Source organism: Rhincodon typus, chromosome 28 (assembly GCF_021869965.1).
Source record: "Rhincodon typus isolate 14 chromosome 28, sRhiTyp1.1, whole genome shotgun sequence".
Classification (NCBI taxonomy): domain Eukaryota; kingdom Metazoa; phylum Chordata; class Chondrichthyes; order Orectolobiformes; family Rhincodontidae; genus Rhincodon; species Rhincodon typus.
This window is the reverse complement of record NC_063359.1, coordinates 40,117,620-40,133,674: the sequence shown is the minus strand read 5'-3', so window position 1 is coordinate 40,133,674 and position 16,055 is coordinate 40,117,620. Positions and strand designations below refer to the sequence as shown.

Genomic DNA, 16,055 nt, shown 5'->3' with positions numbered 1-16,055 from the left:
GTGTGGGGGTGCAGGGGTGTGTATTGAGTGAGGGAGAGGGGGAAGCCAGCTGTATCTCTGGACATCACCTGCTGCTGGATGTTCTGAGTTTCTGAATAGCAATGCTTGGTGCTGAAATGGGGATTCGGGGGTTTCCCTGCAGTGGCCTGCTGAAGGTGGATAGGGGGACAGAGCTGGGTGGTGTGTGTCGGTTTGGGTGTCGGGGAGAAACATTGGAGAGGCTGGGACTGACCTTCCTTTTCCAGCTCGCTGTGACTTTAAGATGTTGGCCCAGGAGGAAGTGTTTGAGACAGCCGTCATGGGCAAGGCCTCCTTCCTGAAGCACAATTCTTCCGTCAGAGGAAGCCAAGCTGAAATGTTTCTCGAGGCTAAATGCTACACAAAAGGCAGCCTGTTGCTGTAACAGGCAGTTGGATGAGAGGCCTGTGTGGTCTGTTACATACTGCATTAGTGCATTCCCTCTCTGTTCAGAAATGTCAGCCAAACTTAAAATGATTTGGTTCTGGACAAGTTGGAGTCTTTCATCTGAACAGCTTGCTTTACTTTATTACTAGGTTCTGAAATGTCTTTTTATGAAATTAATTTGCATTGAATTTACAGTACAAACCAGGCCATTTGGCCCAACGATTGTGTGCTGGTCATTAGGGTCCACCTCCGCCTCCTCCCGGTCCCACCTCCGCCTCCTCCCGGTCCCATCTCAACTCATTCCATTAGTCTGTCCACCTATTGCTTTCTTCCTCATGTGTGTTTATCCAGCTCCCCTTCAAATATGACCATATTTATCACCTTGATCACATTCTTTGGGAGCGCGTTCCACATTCTCCCGACTCACTGGTGAAAGAGGTTTCTTCTGAATTCCTGCTTGGTTTTGTAAGGGGTATATCTCATAAGGGGACTTGAACTCAAGTCCCCAGTGCATTAGTCTCAGCCTTTGGATTGCCAGTGACATTATCACCCTGCCACCGTCACAGCAAATTGAAGTGTAGGGGGAGCTTTGCCCTGTATCTAACCCTGTGCGGACCGTGTCCAGGGACTGTACAATGGGGACAGTGTAGAGGAAGCTTTACTCTGTATCGAACCCTGTGCGGTCCCTGACCTGGGAGTGTTTGATGGGGAGGGACAGTGTACAGTAAGCATTATTTTCAGTTTAAAAGAGTAAAAGAACGTTTATTGTTTCTAAACCCGTGCTGTACCTGTCCTGTGCGTGTTTGATGCTGTCATTGTGTTCATATGTTAGAGTCACAGAGATGTACAGCACAGAAACAGACCCTTCAGTCTAACTCATCCATGCTGACAGAATATCCTTAAAAAATTATCTAGTCCCATTTGCCAGCATTTGGCCCATACCCCTCTAAACCCTTCCTATCCATGTACCCATCCAGATGCCTTTTAAATGTTGTAATTGTACCAGTCTCCACCACTTCCTCTGGCAGTTCATTCCATGTGTAAAAAAGAAAGTTTAACAGTTCATTGATAACAAGGTGTAGAGCTGGATGAACACAGCAGGCCAAGCAGCATCAGAGGAGCAGGAAGGCTGATGTTTCGGATCGAGACCCTTCTTCAGAAATGGGGGAGGGGAAGGGGATTCTGAAATAAATAGGGAGCTGTGTTCATCCAGCTCTACACCTTGTTATCGCAGATTCTCCAGCATCAGCAGTTCCTACTATCTCTTTAACAGTTCATTCCCTGGTTGAGAGTTTTGTTGGTACGACCAGCATCCAAACCCACCCCCCCCCCCCCCCCCCCCCCCCCCCCCCCCCCCCCCCCCCCCCCCCCCCCCCCCAAAAAAACCTATTTTGTGATCAGTCTTCAGATAGTGCTGGTAGGCCACTACTTCCAGTATGAATGAATGGTGTGCTGGGCTATGTCAGGGCAGGAAAGAGTCAACCGCATTGCTGTGTGACTCGTATGTAGGCCAGACTGGTTCAGGATGGCAGATTTAAAGGACATGAGTGAACCAGATGGCATTTTCCAATCATCCAAAAGTGTAACGGTCACCATTATTCGTTTTAGCTGTGTATTCCCGGTTTGTTTATTCAATAGAATTTGAATTTCCCAGTAGCTGTAGTGGGATTTGAACTTGTCCCTGGATCATCAGGTCCAAGATTGCTACTCCAGTAACGCAGTGCCTATGACTCCTAACTGCTATTAAAAGGAACTTTTGTTTTCACAGTGGTGTTTTGTTGAACTTTGCTCGTCCTTCCTGTTTCTTAGGATAGCTCTCTGTGCTTTGAGTTCTGGGTGGTGTCACTTTGGAAGACTGTTCCTTGTTAGTTGCCTCCTAACTCCTACTATCCCAGTGTGCCTGTGCCTGTGCCTTGCCTGGTGTGCCTGAATTAGCCACTGAGCTACTGAAACTCTGAGAGATCTTCACCACATTCCTGGCATTCCAGCTGTCTCCCTATCTCCCTGCCCTCACCCTCTTCAATGACATCACCGACCTCTCTGAAGTTTTTTTAGTGGAAAGAGTTGAAAGTTAAAGTGGTGCTTTGTTCCAGTGTTCCTGGCAGCTAGCAACTATTAAACTCACCGGCAGTGTGTCAGGGAGAGAGGGGAGGGCGAAAGACTGGCATTTATATAATCACTTTTTAATATTCTCGGGGCATTCCCAAGCACTTTACAGCCCATTAAGTATTTTATGAAATGTTGTCACTCAACAGTTCTGATGATGAGTCACTGGTCTCAAAGTTAACTCTGCTTTCTCCCCACTGTTGCTGCAGGACCTGCTGAGTTTCTCCAGCAATTTGTATTTGTTGCCAAATGGAAAAGGACAGGTATAGAAACCAGGGTGGAGGACTGTGAAATATTAGAAGAAATTAACCTCGAGTGAGGAAGAGGAGGTGATAACAGCTTTAGCACCCTTAAAACTGGATATATCTGCAGGCTGTATCCAAATCCCAATCGGTACAAGCTATTGAGGGAAGCAAGGGAGGAAATATAATACAATACAATGCAATACAGCACAGGAATGGCCCTTCAGCCCATCAAGCCTGCGCCAATTCTAACCCTTATTTAGATCCAGTCCTTATTGCCTATGTTCAGTTTTTATCCCTCTGTTCACTTCCCATTCATATATCTGTCAAGGTACACCTTAAACATTTCTAACATGCACTGGCAGTGTGTTCCAGGCACCCACCACCCTCTGTGTGAAAAATTATCCCCACACTTCTACTCTAAACCTTCCCCCTCTCACCTTGAACCTGTATCCTCCTGACCTTTCCACCCTGGGAAAACACCTCTGACTATCCACTCTTTCTATGCTTCTCATAATTTTGTAGACCTCTATCTGGTCGCCCCTCAGCCTCCATCTTTCCAGTGAAAACAATCTGAGTTTACCCAACCTTTCCTCATACCTATAACATTCCAGACCAGGCAACATCCTGGTAAACCTTTTCTGCGCCCCCTCCAAATCATCCATGTCATTCTGGTAGTGTGGCAACCAGAACTGCATGCAATATTCCAAATGTGGCCTAACTAAAGTTTTATACAGCTGTATAGATATGAGGGCCCTGGCAGTCGTCATCAAATCCTCCCTGGCCACAGGTGAGACACCAGATTGGAGGACTGCAAATATTGCCCCATCACTTAAAAGTAAAAGGGAGAAAGGGATAGACTAGGAAATTATTAGTCAGTTGGTTTAATGGCTGGTTTGTGATGCAGAGTGATGCCAACAGTGTGGGTTCAGTTCCTGCACCAACTGAGGTTACCATGAAGGACTCTCCTTCTCAACCCCTCACCTTGTCTGAGGCATGGTGACCCTCAGGTTAAACCAGCATCAGTCGTCTCTCTCTCTAGCGAGAGAGCAGCCCTACGGTCCTCTGGCACTATGGTGTCTTTACCTTCTGGCCAGTGGTGGCGAAGTTATTCGAAAAATTCTGAGGGGCAGAATATGTCTGCGCTTGGAGAGACACAGATTAATCGGGGATAGTCAGTATGGATTTATGTGGAAAAGTCATGTTTAACAAAGTTGAATTTTTTTGAGGAGGTAACCAGGAGTGTTGATGAGGGCAAGACATTTGATGTGGTTTACATGGACTTTAGCAAGGCTTTTGATCAGATCCCTCACGGTAGACTGGTCAAGAAAGTAAGAGACCATGGGTTCTGAGGCAAAGTGACACATTGGCTCTAAAATTGGGTGACAGGCAGGAAGTAAAGGGCAATGGTGGAGGGATGTTTCTGTGACTGGAAGTATGTTTGCAGTGGGGTTCTGTAGGCTCTGGTGCTGGGGCTGTTGCATTTGGGGTCTACATTAATGATTTGGAATTAAATGGAGGGGGGTATGATCGAGAAATTTGCAGTTGACACAAAATATGATTGGTGATACATAGTGAGGAGGATAGCTGTGAACCTCAGGAAAATATCGACAGATTGGTCAGCAAATGAAATTCAACCTTGAAAAGGCGAGATAATGCATTTGGGGAGGGTTGACAAGGTGAGGTATTACACTGTGAATGGTTGGACCCAGGAAAGTGCTGAAGATATGAGGGAGCTTGGTGCAAATTCACAGATCCCTGAACGTACAGGGCAGGTAGATAACATGGTTAAGAAGGCACAAAATATAAGAGTAGGTAGATTATGCTGGAACTGTATAAAATACTAATTAGACCACAACTAGGATACTGTGTGCAGTTCTGGAGGGATGTGTTTGAACTAGAGAGTGTACAGAGGAGATTACCAGGATCCTGACTGAGCTCTGAGGAAAGATTGGATAGATTGGGGTTGTTTTCCTTAGAGCAGTGAAGATGAGAGAGACCTGATGGAGGGGTATAATAAGGGGAATAGACAGAATGGTTAGGAAGGCAGCTTTTCAATTAATGGAGGGGTCAATAACCAGAGGGCATTGCTTTAAGGTAAAAAAAGCTGAAAGTTGATCAGAACTGTTCTCACTCAGAGGGTGGTGGGAATCTGGAACTCATTGGCAGAATGGGTGGGTAAGTCAGGAACTCTGGTAACGTGGAAGCAGTATGTAGGTGTTCACTGGCTTGGTCGTATTCTCAAGGGCTATGGGTGAAAAGCTGGAAAATGGGATTAGTGTAGTCAGATCTTTGTTGACTGCTAACATGATTGGCCGATTGGCCAATTGTCCTCTTTCTGTGCTGTAAAAGTCTATCATGTAGGAAGTGTGCCTTTTTGTGCTGAGTCATAGTCATCAATATCATAGTCTTGTATCATTCTTTCTCCCCTCAATTTCCTATCTGGGGCTCTTTTGCTAATTACCTTAAACGTTGTCCTCTGGTTATTGCTGCTCTCATTGGAGAGAAGACCTTTTCTTGCCTTCTCTGGATCTCCTAGTTTGCAAAGTGAAACTCCCAGACAGTACTGTTGATGAGACACAGCAATATTTCCCTGCAGCAAATGCTGCTGCTTGGAGCTGCTCCCCTACAGCACCCAGAGAGAACATTGGGGTACAGTCTCTCAGAGGAATGGGGTATATCACCCAGTCTGCTGCTCCTTAATAACTCATTGTATCTTTTCAGGCCTGTATGTATGTCTGTTTCGCCTGCCCTTTTGATGTAGTTGCTTCCAAAACAAGTATCTGTCTCCTGTCTTGGGACCTCTTATAACAGTGTTATGTGTCTCTACCACTGAGCAAGGAGATCAGGGTTCATGTCCCACTTGCTCCAGAAATATGTAATAATATCTCTGTCTCCTTTCTTATTCACCTTCAGTTGTCTTTTATAAAATGAAAAAGACACACTTGCATTCTCATTAGCACCTTTCACGTTCTCGGAACATCCCAAAGTCCCTGCTAGTTGATGAAATACTTTTGAGGTATGGTCCCTGTTGTAATTGTATCAGGGATTGCCATGGTTGGTTCATTTTTACAAAGCAGAGTGTTGTAGGAACCTGAGAAGAAATAACGGATGGAAGGGAAAATGAGCTGAAATTGAGATGGCCTACTTGACTTTCTCATGACCTTTGAGGAGGGAAATCTACTATCTCTACCCAGTCTGGCCACGTGACTCTAAACTCACAGCACTGTGGCTGGCTCTCAACTACCCTCTGAAATGGCCCAGACAGGATGTCCAAGATCTGAGGAGCAGGTTTTGTGAAGAAAAGCTGTGGAGGTTCCTCCTAGAACATATGTCAAGTCTCCTCCACATTGGCGAAAATGAAGCATAGACTGGGGTGAATGCTTTGCAGAGCACCTGCCTTCTGTCTGCAAAAAAGACCCTGAGCTTCCAGTTGCCTGCCACTTCAATACACCACAGTGTTCCCTGGCCAACATCTCTGTTTCAGGCTCGCTGCAGTGTTCCAGCAAAGCTCAGCACAAGCTGGGAGAACAAGACCTCATTTTCCGCTTGAGGACCGTTGTAGCCTTCTGGACTCAGGACTGAGTTCAATAATTTCAGGGCCTGAGCACCTTCTCCAATGTTCTTACCCCAACTCCCACACACCAAGTCACGTCATCACATGGGCTTCTACCACAACTGACCCATTGTCAGCCACTAATAGTCCCCGTCAGCCGCTATTCATTCTCCCAGGCTGATCGTTATCCACTCCTTTATCTGCCCAACTGTTTTTCTGTCTCTTTGGGCTCTATCCCAATCTGTCGTTTACTCCTCTCCTCTTCCCCCACCCTATCTTCTGCATAAATACTAACTTTTTTCTAGCTATCATCAGTTCAGAGGAAAGGACCGGAAATGTTAACTCTGATTTCTGTCCACCGATGCTGCCAGACCTTTTCCAGCAACTTCTGCTTTTGTTTCCAGCATCTGCAGTTCCTTTGGTTTTTTATTTGTTACAATGGAGCAGGGCTCAAAACCATGAGCAGTTTCGATAGAGTGAATGAGGAGAAAGTATTTGCAGTGGCAGGGAAGTCAGTAACTGGAAGACTCTGATTGTGGTGATTGATTCTAAAACCAGGCGTGTGACTTTTCTGACTTCTTTTTATGCAGCCATGTGTTTTGATTTCAGAATGTGCTGCCTGAAAGGGTGGCAGAAGCAGATATAAAACAACGCCCCAAATTGAACGGAAAGGTGGGAAACCTTGCAGGGCTATGAGGGGCGGTGGAGGGAGCAGTGTAACAGTCATTAGACTAGTAAACCAGAGACTATAAAGTTCTGGGGATGTGGGTTCAAATTCTAACAGGGTGGATGAAACCAAAATTAGTCTTTACAGCAACCAGGGAACATTGTTGCTTGTTTTAAAAACCCATCTGGTTATAATGTCCTTTTAAGGCAGGAAAACTGCCATCCTTACGTGTTCTAAATAACAAAAGCTGCATGAGAATCCACATTTGCAGCAATATGGCTGATTGTTAACTGCCCTCCGAAAGCATTGAGCAAGGTACTCAGTTCAAGAGCAATTAGGGATGGGCAATAAATGCAGCTCTCATCAGCGACAGCCACTTCCGTGAAAGATTAAGTTGTTTAAAAAATGTAAAATGCCTGGATTCTGACACATGGAGGAGGAAATGCGCATCAGGGCAACAAGGAGAAGGTAGCTCAGACAGTAAAACAGAAATTGCTGAAAAAGCTCAGCAAGTCTGGCAGCATCTGTGGGGGGAGAGAGAGAAATCAGAGTTAACGTTTCAGGTCTTTTGGTTTTTATTTAGAAGATAGCTCAGAGCAAGTAACGAGTTGTATCGACCGAGTAATGAAGGATGATTTAAAGACTCGAGGGACAACAAATTGCGTTGATGTTGTACCTTCTAACATGGTATAACAAAGGGACTTCAGAAGAGCAGCTATCAAACACAATTTGACATCAACAGGTAGTAGATAAGCAGCAACAGGTAGTGGATAAATCTTGATCAAAGCAGTCACAATTGAAGAGCATCTTAAAGGAGCAGAGGAGAGGTTAATGGAGGGAATTCCAGAGCCAAGGAGCCAGACACTGAAGGCCCGGCTACCTACGGAGGGAGGGGTGAAAGAATGGAGGAAGGCAAGGGAGAGCATAGTTGGAGGAATGCAATGCCCTGGGGAGTGTGGGAGGGTTGGAGGAGGGTCAGGCATCTTGTTTATGCTGCAGCTGTATAGGGTGTTGGTGAGGCCACACCTGGAGTACTGTGTACAGTTTTGGTCTCCTTGCGAAAGGATGTACTGGCACTGGAGGGGTTGCAGAGGAGGCTTACTGGGTTGGTTCCGGAGTTGAGAGGGTTGACGTATGGGGAGAGATTGAGTACACTGGGGCTATACTCATTGGAATTTAGAAGAAAGAGGAGGGACCTTATACAAACATATAAAATTACGAAGGGAAGAGATAAGTTAGAAGCAGGGAGGCTGTTTCCACTGGCAGGTGAAACTAGACAAGAGGGCATAGCCTCAAACTAAGGGGGGAACAGCTTTAGGACTGAATTGAGGAGGAACTTCTTCACCCAAAGGGTTGTGAATCTGTGGAATTCCCTGCCCAGTGAAGCAGTTCAGGCTTCCTTGTTGAATGTTTTTTAAGGCAAAGATAGATTTTTGAGCAGTAAAGGCATTAATGGTGAGCAGGTGGGTAGGTGGAGCTGCCAAAAGATCAGCCATGATCATATTGAATGGTGGAGTGGGCTCGATGGGCCAGATGGTTCTTATGTTCTTAATCCGTTTGGTTAATGCAGGAGAACACGCCTCCATCTTCCTTCCTGTGGCCTAACGTGTCTCTTTTTTTTTCTTTCCAGTGCCTTGAAAAATTTCCAGTCATCCAGCACTTCAAATTCGGCAGCTTGCTCACCATCAACCCAGTGGGATCCTGAGCTGAAGGACACGGTGGGGCCCCAGAAATGTGGGCAGCCAGGAACCAACTTACCCCATCAGCTGCAAACAAACAAACTTCCACCAAACAAAAACCCATGACTACTTTATTTTTCCCTTTTTTAATAACATTTGTTTTCTCTCTCGGTTTCGTTTCAAGTTCGGACATGGCATATCTCTGGAGTGAAATGGCATGGATTTTAATTGGGCGGGGGCAGTTGCACTTCCTGGGTGCAAATGGGCATCGAGTCTGCTGCAAGGGTTTCATTACTCCTCTCTCCGATGCAGATCTGCCTCTCGGTCATGACGATAGAAGCCAACCTGATAACATGCTTTTCGATTCCTGCTGTTGTCCAGGCATTGCCTGCTCAGTGATTGCCCATGGGGGGTGTGCTTCCTCTGTCGTTGCTGTGAAATCTCCATCGTGCTTCTCTGCATCTTGTGGTCTGCCCCCTTTCCATTCAGCCAGTGTCAGAGTTCACAGTCCTCTGCACTTGGTTTGAAAATTGCTGTGTCCCTAAACCACCCCTGCCCACCATCCAGTTTAAGTTTAGATTAAAAATAAAAAAAAATTAGAGCTTCTGTGTCCGACTATAAAACAGTTTGAAAAGAGCTCAACCCTTTGGCACGGCTGGGTAAAAGAAATGTTTAACAAAATAGTATTAAAATCTGGAGAATGTGCCTTTGATCCATCGGAAAAGGACTAGAGCAAATTAAATCCACCAGGTGGCATTTTAATTTTGAAGGAATCGTTTTGGATATTTGCCTAAAATAGTGTGCTTCCTTGGTCCAAGGTTGTTCTCTGTTCTCTCTCTCTAGTGCTGCAGCCCTGAGTCAGAGAGAATGGATGCTTTTAATAAAATAATTCACTCTATGAAAAGTAGAGGTTTCATTTTAATGCAAAGTGGCGCAGTTCTTTGAAGCAGGAAGGTATTTTGCCTCGCTACACCAGCCTCCTCCCGCCTCCATCCATACCCTCCACTCAGCACCCACTGCATCATTTCTGTGGATTTGGAGTGTTGGCTTTTAAATAAGTGAACCATCTCCTGAATGTGTTGGATTTATTCACAGTCTACCATTCCTCTTTAAGCAGTAAATCAACATCTTCGTGACAAAGTATTAGGCAATGCAGTATTTAAAGGACTTTGAGAATGTCGGCCCTTTTACAGTGTGTTTGCGTGTGTCTCAATCAGGAACACCCAGAGGGCTCTGCCTGAAATGTTTATCAATGACATTTAAACCCCTCACTGGAACCCACTCCTGTGATGTTATAAGCATCTAATTAAAGAAAAAGCATTAAAGAGACTGTGGTTTCTCCAAAAAAACAAACTGTTTGGGGAACCTTTCTTTCTGCATGTCTCTGCCATTTTGCCAATTCTGCACGTGAGAAATGCTCAGCTGATTTTAGGTTCGATCAGGTTCAATCCCTGGTCTGTGCTGAGGCGAGTGAGTGAGGGTCAATACAGTTGGCCTTGATTTTCTCAGGCCAAGGGAATGGACAGTGGATTTGGGCTAATATTGAGGTGAAGCCCACTGAATTATTCAGTATGGGTAGCTGTTCCATTTACTGAAGGTTCAAAGACTAGTCAAAGGACTAATTAAGGATAGTCAACTTGGTTTAGTGCGTGGGAAATCATATTTCCCTAACTTGATTGAGTTTTTTGAGGAAGTAACAAAGAGGATTGATGAGGGCAGAGCAGTGGACATGATCTATATGGATCTCAGTAAGGTGTTCGACAAGGTTCCTCGTGGTAGGCTGGGTTTTTTTTAATAGAATCCCTACAGTGTAGAAACAGGCCACCGACTCCTCAAAGAGCATCCCACCCAGACAGTCCTCCCCACCACCGCGTCCCCCACCCCACTGGTGTGCCACAAGGATCGGTGCTGGGTTCACTGTTTTTTGTCTTTTATATAAATGACCTGGATGGTGAACATAGGAGGTATGGTTAGTAAGTTTACATATGACACTAAAATTGGAGGAGCAGTGGACAGCGAAGAAGGTTACCTTGGAGTATGATGGAATTTTGATCAGATGGGCCAATGGGCCGAGGAGTGGCAGATGGAGTTTAATTTAGATAAATGTGAGGTGCTGCATTTTGGAAAGGCAAATCAGGGCAGGACTTATACACTTAATGGTAAGGTCCTGGGGAGCGTTGCTGAACAAGGAGATCTTGAGGTGCAGGTTCATAGTTAGAACATAAGAACTAGGAGCAGGAGTAGGCCGTCCGGCCCCTCGAGGCTGCTCCGCCATTCAATAAGATCATGGCTGATCTTTTCGTGGACTCAGATCTACTTACCCGCATTCTCACCGTATCCCTTAATTCCTTTATTGTTCAAAAAAAATCTACCTTATCTTTAAAAATGTTTACTGAAGTAGCGTCAACTACTTCACTGGGCAAGGAATTCCGTAGATTAACGACCCTCTGGGTGAAGAAATTCTTTCTCAATTCAGTCCTAAATCTGCTCCCTCTAATCTTGAGGCTATGCCCTCTTGTCCTAGCTTCACCTGCCAGTGGAAACATCCTCTCTACTTCTATCTTATCTATTCCCTTCATAATTTTATATGTTTCTATAAGATCCCCCCTCAATCTTCTGAATTCCAATGAATATAATCCCAATCTACTCAGTCTCTCCTCATAAGCCAACCCCCTCAACTCCGGAATCAACCTAGTGAACCTCCTTTGCACCCCCTCCAGTGTCAGTACATCCTTTCTCAAGTAAGGGGACCAAAACTGCACACAGTACTCCAGGTGTGGCCTCACCAGCACCTTGTACAGCTGCAACATAACCTCTCTGCTTTTAATTTCAATCCCTTTAGCAATGAAGGACAAAATTCCATTTGCCTTCCTAATTACTTGTTGTACCTGCAGACCTACCTTCTGTGATTCATGCACAAGGACACCCAGGTCCCTCTGCATAGCAGCATGCTGCAACTTTTTACCATTCAAGTAATAATCCTTTTTACTATTACTCCTACCAAAATGTATGATTTCACATTTATTTACATTGTATTCCATCTGCCAGACCTTTGCCCACTCACTCAATGTATCTATGTTCCTCTGCAAAGTTTCACAGTCCTCTGCACACTTTGCTTTGCCACTCATCTTAGTGTCATCTGCAAACTTTGACACCCTACACGTGGTTCCCAACTCCAAATCATCTATATAAATTGTAAATAATTGCGGTCCCAACACCGATCCCTGAGGCACACCACTAGTCACTGACTGCCAGCTGGAATAGCACTCATTTATCCCCACTCTTTGCTTCCTGTTGGTCAACCAATCCTCTATCCATGCTAATACTTTACCGTTAATGCCATGCATCCTTATCTTATGCAGTAGCCTCTTGTGCGACACCTTGTCGAAGGCCTTTTGGAAATCTAGGTACACCACATCCACTGGGTCCCCATTGTCCACTTTGCTCGTAATGTCTTCATAGAATTCCAAAAGATTTGTCAAGCATGACCTGCCCTTCATGAACTCATGCTGCGTCTGCCCAATGGGACAATTTCTATCAAGATGCCTTGCTATTTCTTCCTTGATAATAGACTCAAGCATCTTCCCCACTACAGAGGTTAAGCTAACCGGTCTATAATTCCCCATCTTTTGTCTACTTCCCTTTTTAAACAGTGGCGTCACATTTGCTGTTTTCCAATCTGCTGGGACTGCCCCAGAGTCCAGCGAATTTTGGAAAATTACCACCAGTGCACCTGCTATTTCTCCCGCCATCTCTTTTAGTACCCTGGGATGCATTCCATCAGGGCCAGGAGACTTATCAATCCTTAGCTCCATTAGCTTGCCCAACACTACCTCTTCCGTAATAATGATTGTTTCCAGGTCCTCACCTACCTTCATCTCTTTGTCAAATACTGGCATGTTATTAGTGTCCTTCACTGTCCTCCAGTCTACTTTAGCTAAGTCCTCCCTCATTTTATTGTAGTTCCCCTTGTTCAAGCACAGGACCCTGGTATTGGATTTTATCTTCACACTCTCCATCTGTATTCTAAATTCAACCATAGTTCCTCGAAAGTGGGGTCACACGTAGATAGGATAGTGAAGAAGGCATTTGGTATGCTTGTCTTTATTAGTGCATTGAGTATGGGAGCTGGGAGGTCATTTTGCAGCTGTACAGGACATTGGTTAGGCCACTTTTGGAATACTGTGTTCAATTCTGGTCCCCCTGCTGTAGAAAGGATGTTGAGAAACTTGAAAGGATTTTTCAGAAAAGATTTAAGAGGATGTTGCCAGCTTAGCAGGTTTGATTTATAGAGAAAGACTGAATAAGCTGGGGATATTTTCCCTGGAGCATCAAAGACTGAGGGGTGACCTTATAGAGGTTTATAAAATCATGAGGGGCATAGATAGGGTGAATAGACAAGGTGTTTGTGCCAGGGTAGGCGAGTCAAGAACTAGGGGACAATAGGTTTAAGATGAGAGGGAAAAGATTTAAAAAGCACCTGAGGGTCAACTTTTTCACACAGAGGGTGGTGTGTGTATGGAATGAACTGCCAGAGGAAGTGGTGGAGCCTGGTACAATTACAACATTTAATCTGGATGGGTACATGAATAGCAAGGGTTTAGAGGGATATGGGCTAAATGCAGGCAAATGGGACTAGATGAATTTAGGATATCTGGTCAGTATGGATGAGTTGGACCGAGGATCTGTATAGTTCTATGACTCAAAGTTAGGACTGTGTCTGTTTGAGAGAAAGCCACGAGGAAACTCGACAGAAAATTTCAAAATCACGGAGTGTCTGGACAGAGTCGGTACATTGAAACACTTCCTGCTCATAAAAAGTTCAAGAACCACAGATTTAAAGTAATTTGCAAAAGGAAGCAAGTGCCAGGTAAGAAAAGCCTTTTTCACACAGAGTGGTTAGGATGTGAAATGCATTGCCTGGAAGTATGAAGAAGACAGGTTCAACTGAAGAGGTCAGCTGGACCAAAAAAAAATCCCCAAAAAACTGTGGATGCTGGAAATCAGAAACAAAAACAGAAATTGTTGGAAAAGCTCAGCAGGTCTGGCAGCATCTGTGGAGAAAGAAATCAGAATTAACATTTCGGGTTTAGTGACCCTTCAGAATGCAGACATTGGATGATTATTTGAATAGAGGTGTCATGCAAGGTTACAGCGAAAAAGCAGCAGATCAGCACCAAGTCATTTGGAGAGCTTATCGGATGATGGGCTGAATGGCTTCTATCATCTTGGCTCAGATCTTGTAACCGCTTCTGGAAGTTAGTAGGAATAAGGACAAAGAGGTGCAATCTCGCAGACTCGATGCAGACTAGGACCAGATCTGTCCTAGAGTTGTGGCAATCTGGCAAGGCAGAACATGATGATCTCCAGTTGGGGAATTACACTCCAACATGTAGTGAAGTGAGGAGAAGAGGGAAATATGATGGAGGACAGGATGCTCAATGTGGGTATGATGGTTCCTCAAAGGCGTGACCCTCCGCACCCCGCATCCCGCATCACATCAAACAATAACAACTTGCAGCATCTTTAATGCAGTAAGAATGCCCCTCTGTGTTCCATTGGAGTACTGATCCAGCATAAAATGACACTGAATCACATGAGATATAAGCACACTTGGCCAAAAACTTTGTCAAAGATGTAGGTTTAAAGTAGTATCCTAAAACAGGTGAGAGAGAGGTGGAGAGGTTTAGGGAGGTACTACCAGAATTTAGAGCTCAGATAGCTGAGGGCATGACTGATGAAAGCTGGGGATCTCGGAGATATGGAGGGTATGGAAATATTTGAAAACAAGGACAGAAATTTTAAAATCAAGGTGCCATTGTAGATCAGCGAGTGTTTGGAGGAGGTGGTGTTGACGGTGACCAGGACTTGGTGCAAATCAAGCTGCAAACATCAGAGCTCCCTCTGGGTGAGCTGAGGTTTTTGGGGGTGACCACTGGGAGACTGACCAGAAGCGTTAGTTTACAGGTACAAAAAGTAATTCCAAAAGCTACTAGATTCTTAGAGCTTGTTGAGAGGGAAATGAGTATAGAAGTAGGGAAGTTATGTTTCAGTTATACTTGGCTCTGGTGAGACCATGTGGAGTTCTGTACACAGTATTGGTCTCCTTATTTAAGGAAGGATGTAAATAAGTTGGATGCACTTCAGAAAAGGTGCTGTGATATTTGTACCATCAATAGCCACGGGTGAGATGCTGGAAGACTGGAGGTTGGCTAATGTTGGTGCTACTATTTAATAAAAGTGGTAAAGAAAAGCCAGGGTGAACCTGACATTGGTGGCAGGTTAGTTGTTGTAGGGGATTCTGGGGGACAGAATTTACATTTATTTGGAAAGGCAAGGACTGATTAGGAATGGTCAACATGGCTTTGTGCATGGGAAATCATGTCTCAGCAGCTTGATTGAGTTTTTTGAAGAAGTAACAAAGAGGATTGATGAAGACAGAGCAGTGGATGTTGTCTAAGTGGACTTCAGCAAGACATTTGACAAGGTTCCGCATGGTAATTTCATTAGTAAGGTTAGTTTACATAAAATACAGGGAGAGTTGGCCATTTAGACACAAAACTGGTTCAAAGATAGAAGACAGGGGGTAGTAGTGGAGGGGGTAGTGGTGGAGGGTTACTTTTCAGACTGGAGGCCTGTGACCAGTGGTGTGCCACAAGGATTGGAGCTGGGTCCACCACTTTGCATCATTTATATAAATGATTTGGATGTGAACATAGGAGGTATGGTTAGTAAGTTAGCAGATGACACCAAAATCAGAGGTGTAGTGGACAGCGAAGAAGGTTACCTCAGAGTACAACGGGACCTTGATCAGATGGACCAATGGGCCAAGGAGTGGCAGATGGAGTTTAATTTAGATAAATGTGAGGTGCTGCATTTTGAAAAGGCAAATCAGAGCAGGACTTATACACTTAATGGTAAGGTCCTGGGGAGTGTTGCTGAACAAAGAGACCTTGTGGTGCAGGTTCATAGATCCTTGAAAGTGGAGTTACAGGTAGATAGGACAGTGAAGAAGGCATTTAGTACACTTGCCTTTATTGGTCAGCGCATTGAGTACAGGAGTTGGGAGATCATGTTGCGGCTGTACAGAACATTGGTTCGGCCACTTTTGGAATACTGCCTTTCGGTCTGGTCTCCCTGCTATAGGTAGGGTGTTGGGAAGCTTGAACAGGTTCAGAAAAGATTTCACAAGGACGTTACCAGGATTTGAGGGTTTGAGCTAAAGGGAGAGGCTGAATAGACTGGGGCTATTTTCCCTGGGACATAAGAGACTGAAGGGTGACCTTATAGAGATTTATAAAATCATGAGGAGCATGGATAGGGTAAATAGACAAAGTCTTTTCCCCAGGGTAGGGGAGTCCAAAACTAGAGGGCATAGGTTTAAGGTGAGAGGGGAAAGA

General features: G+C 44.9%; 1 protein-coding gene across 1 annotated transcript in view; it reads left to right on the top strand.

Annotated features, from left to right (window-relative positions):
• ptpa (protein phosphatase 2 phosphatase activator) overlaps positions 1 to 9,583 on the top strand; it is a 50,096-nt gene extending 40,513 nt beyond the window's left edge. Inside the window, exon 10 of the mRNA XM_048613779.1 lies at positions 8,607 to 9,583. Coding sequence (XP_048469736.1) covers positions 8,607 to 8,681 — 75 coding nt within the window. The 3' untranslated portion in view covers positions 8,682 to 9,583. The remainder of the gene's footprint in view (positions 1 to 8,606) is intronic.
• Positions 9,584 to 16,055: the final 6,472 nt, after the last annotated feature.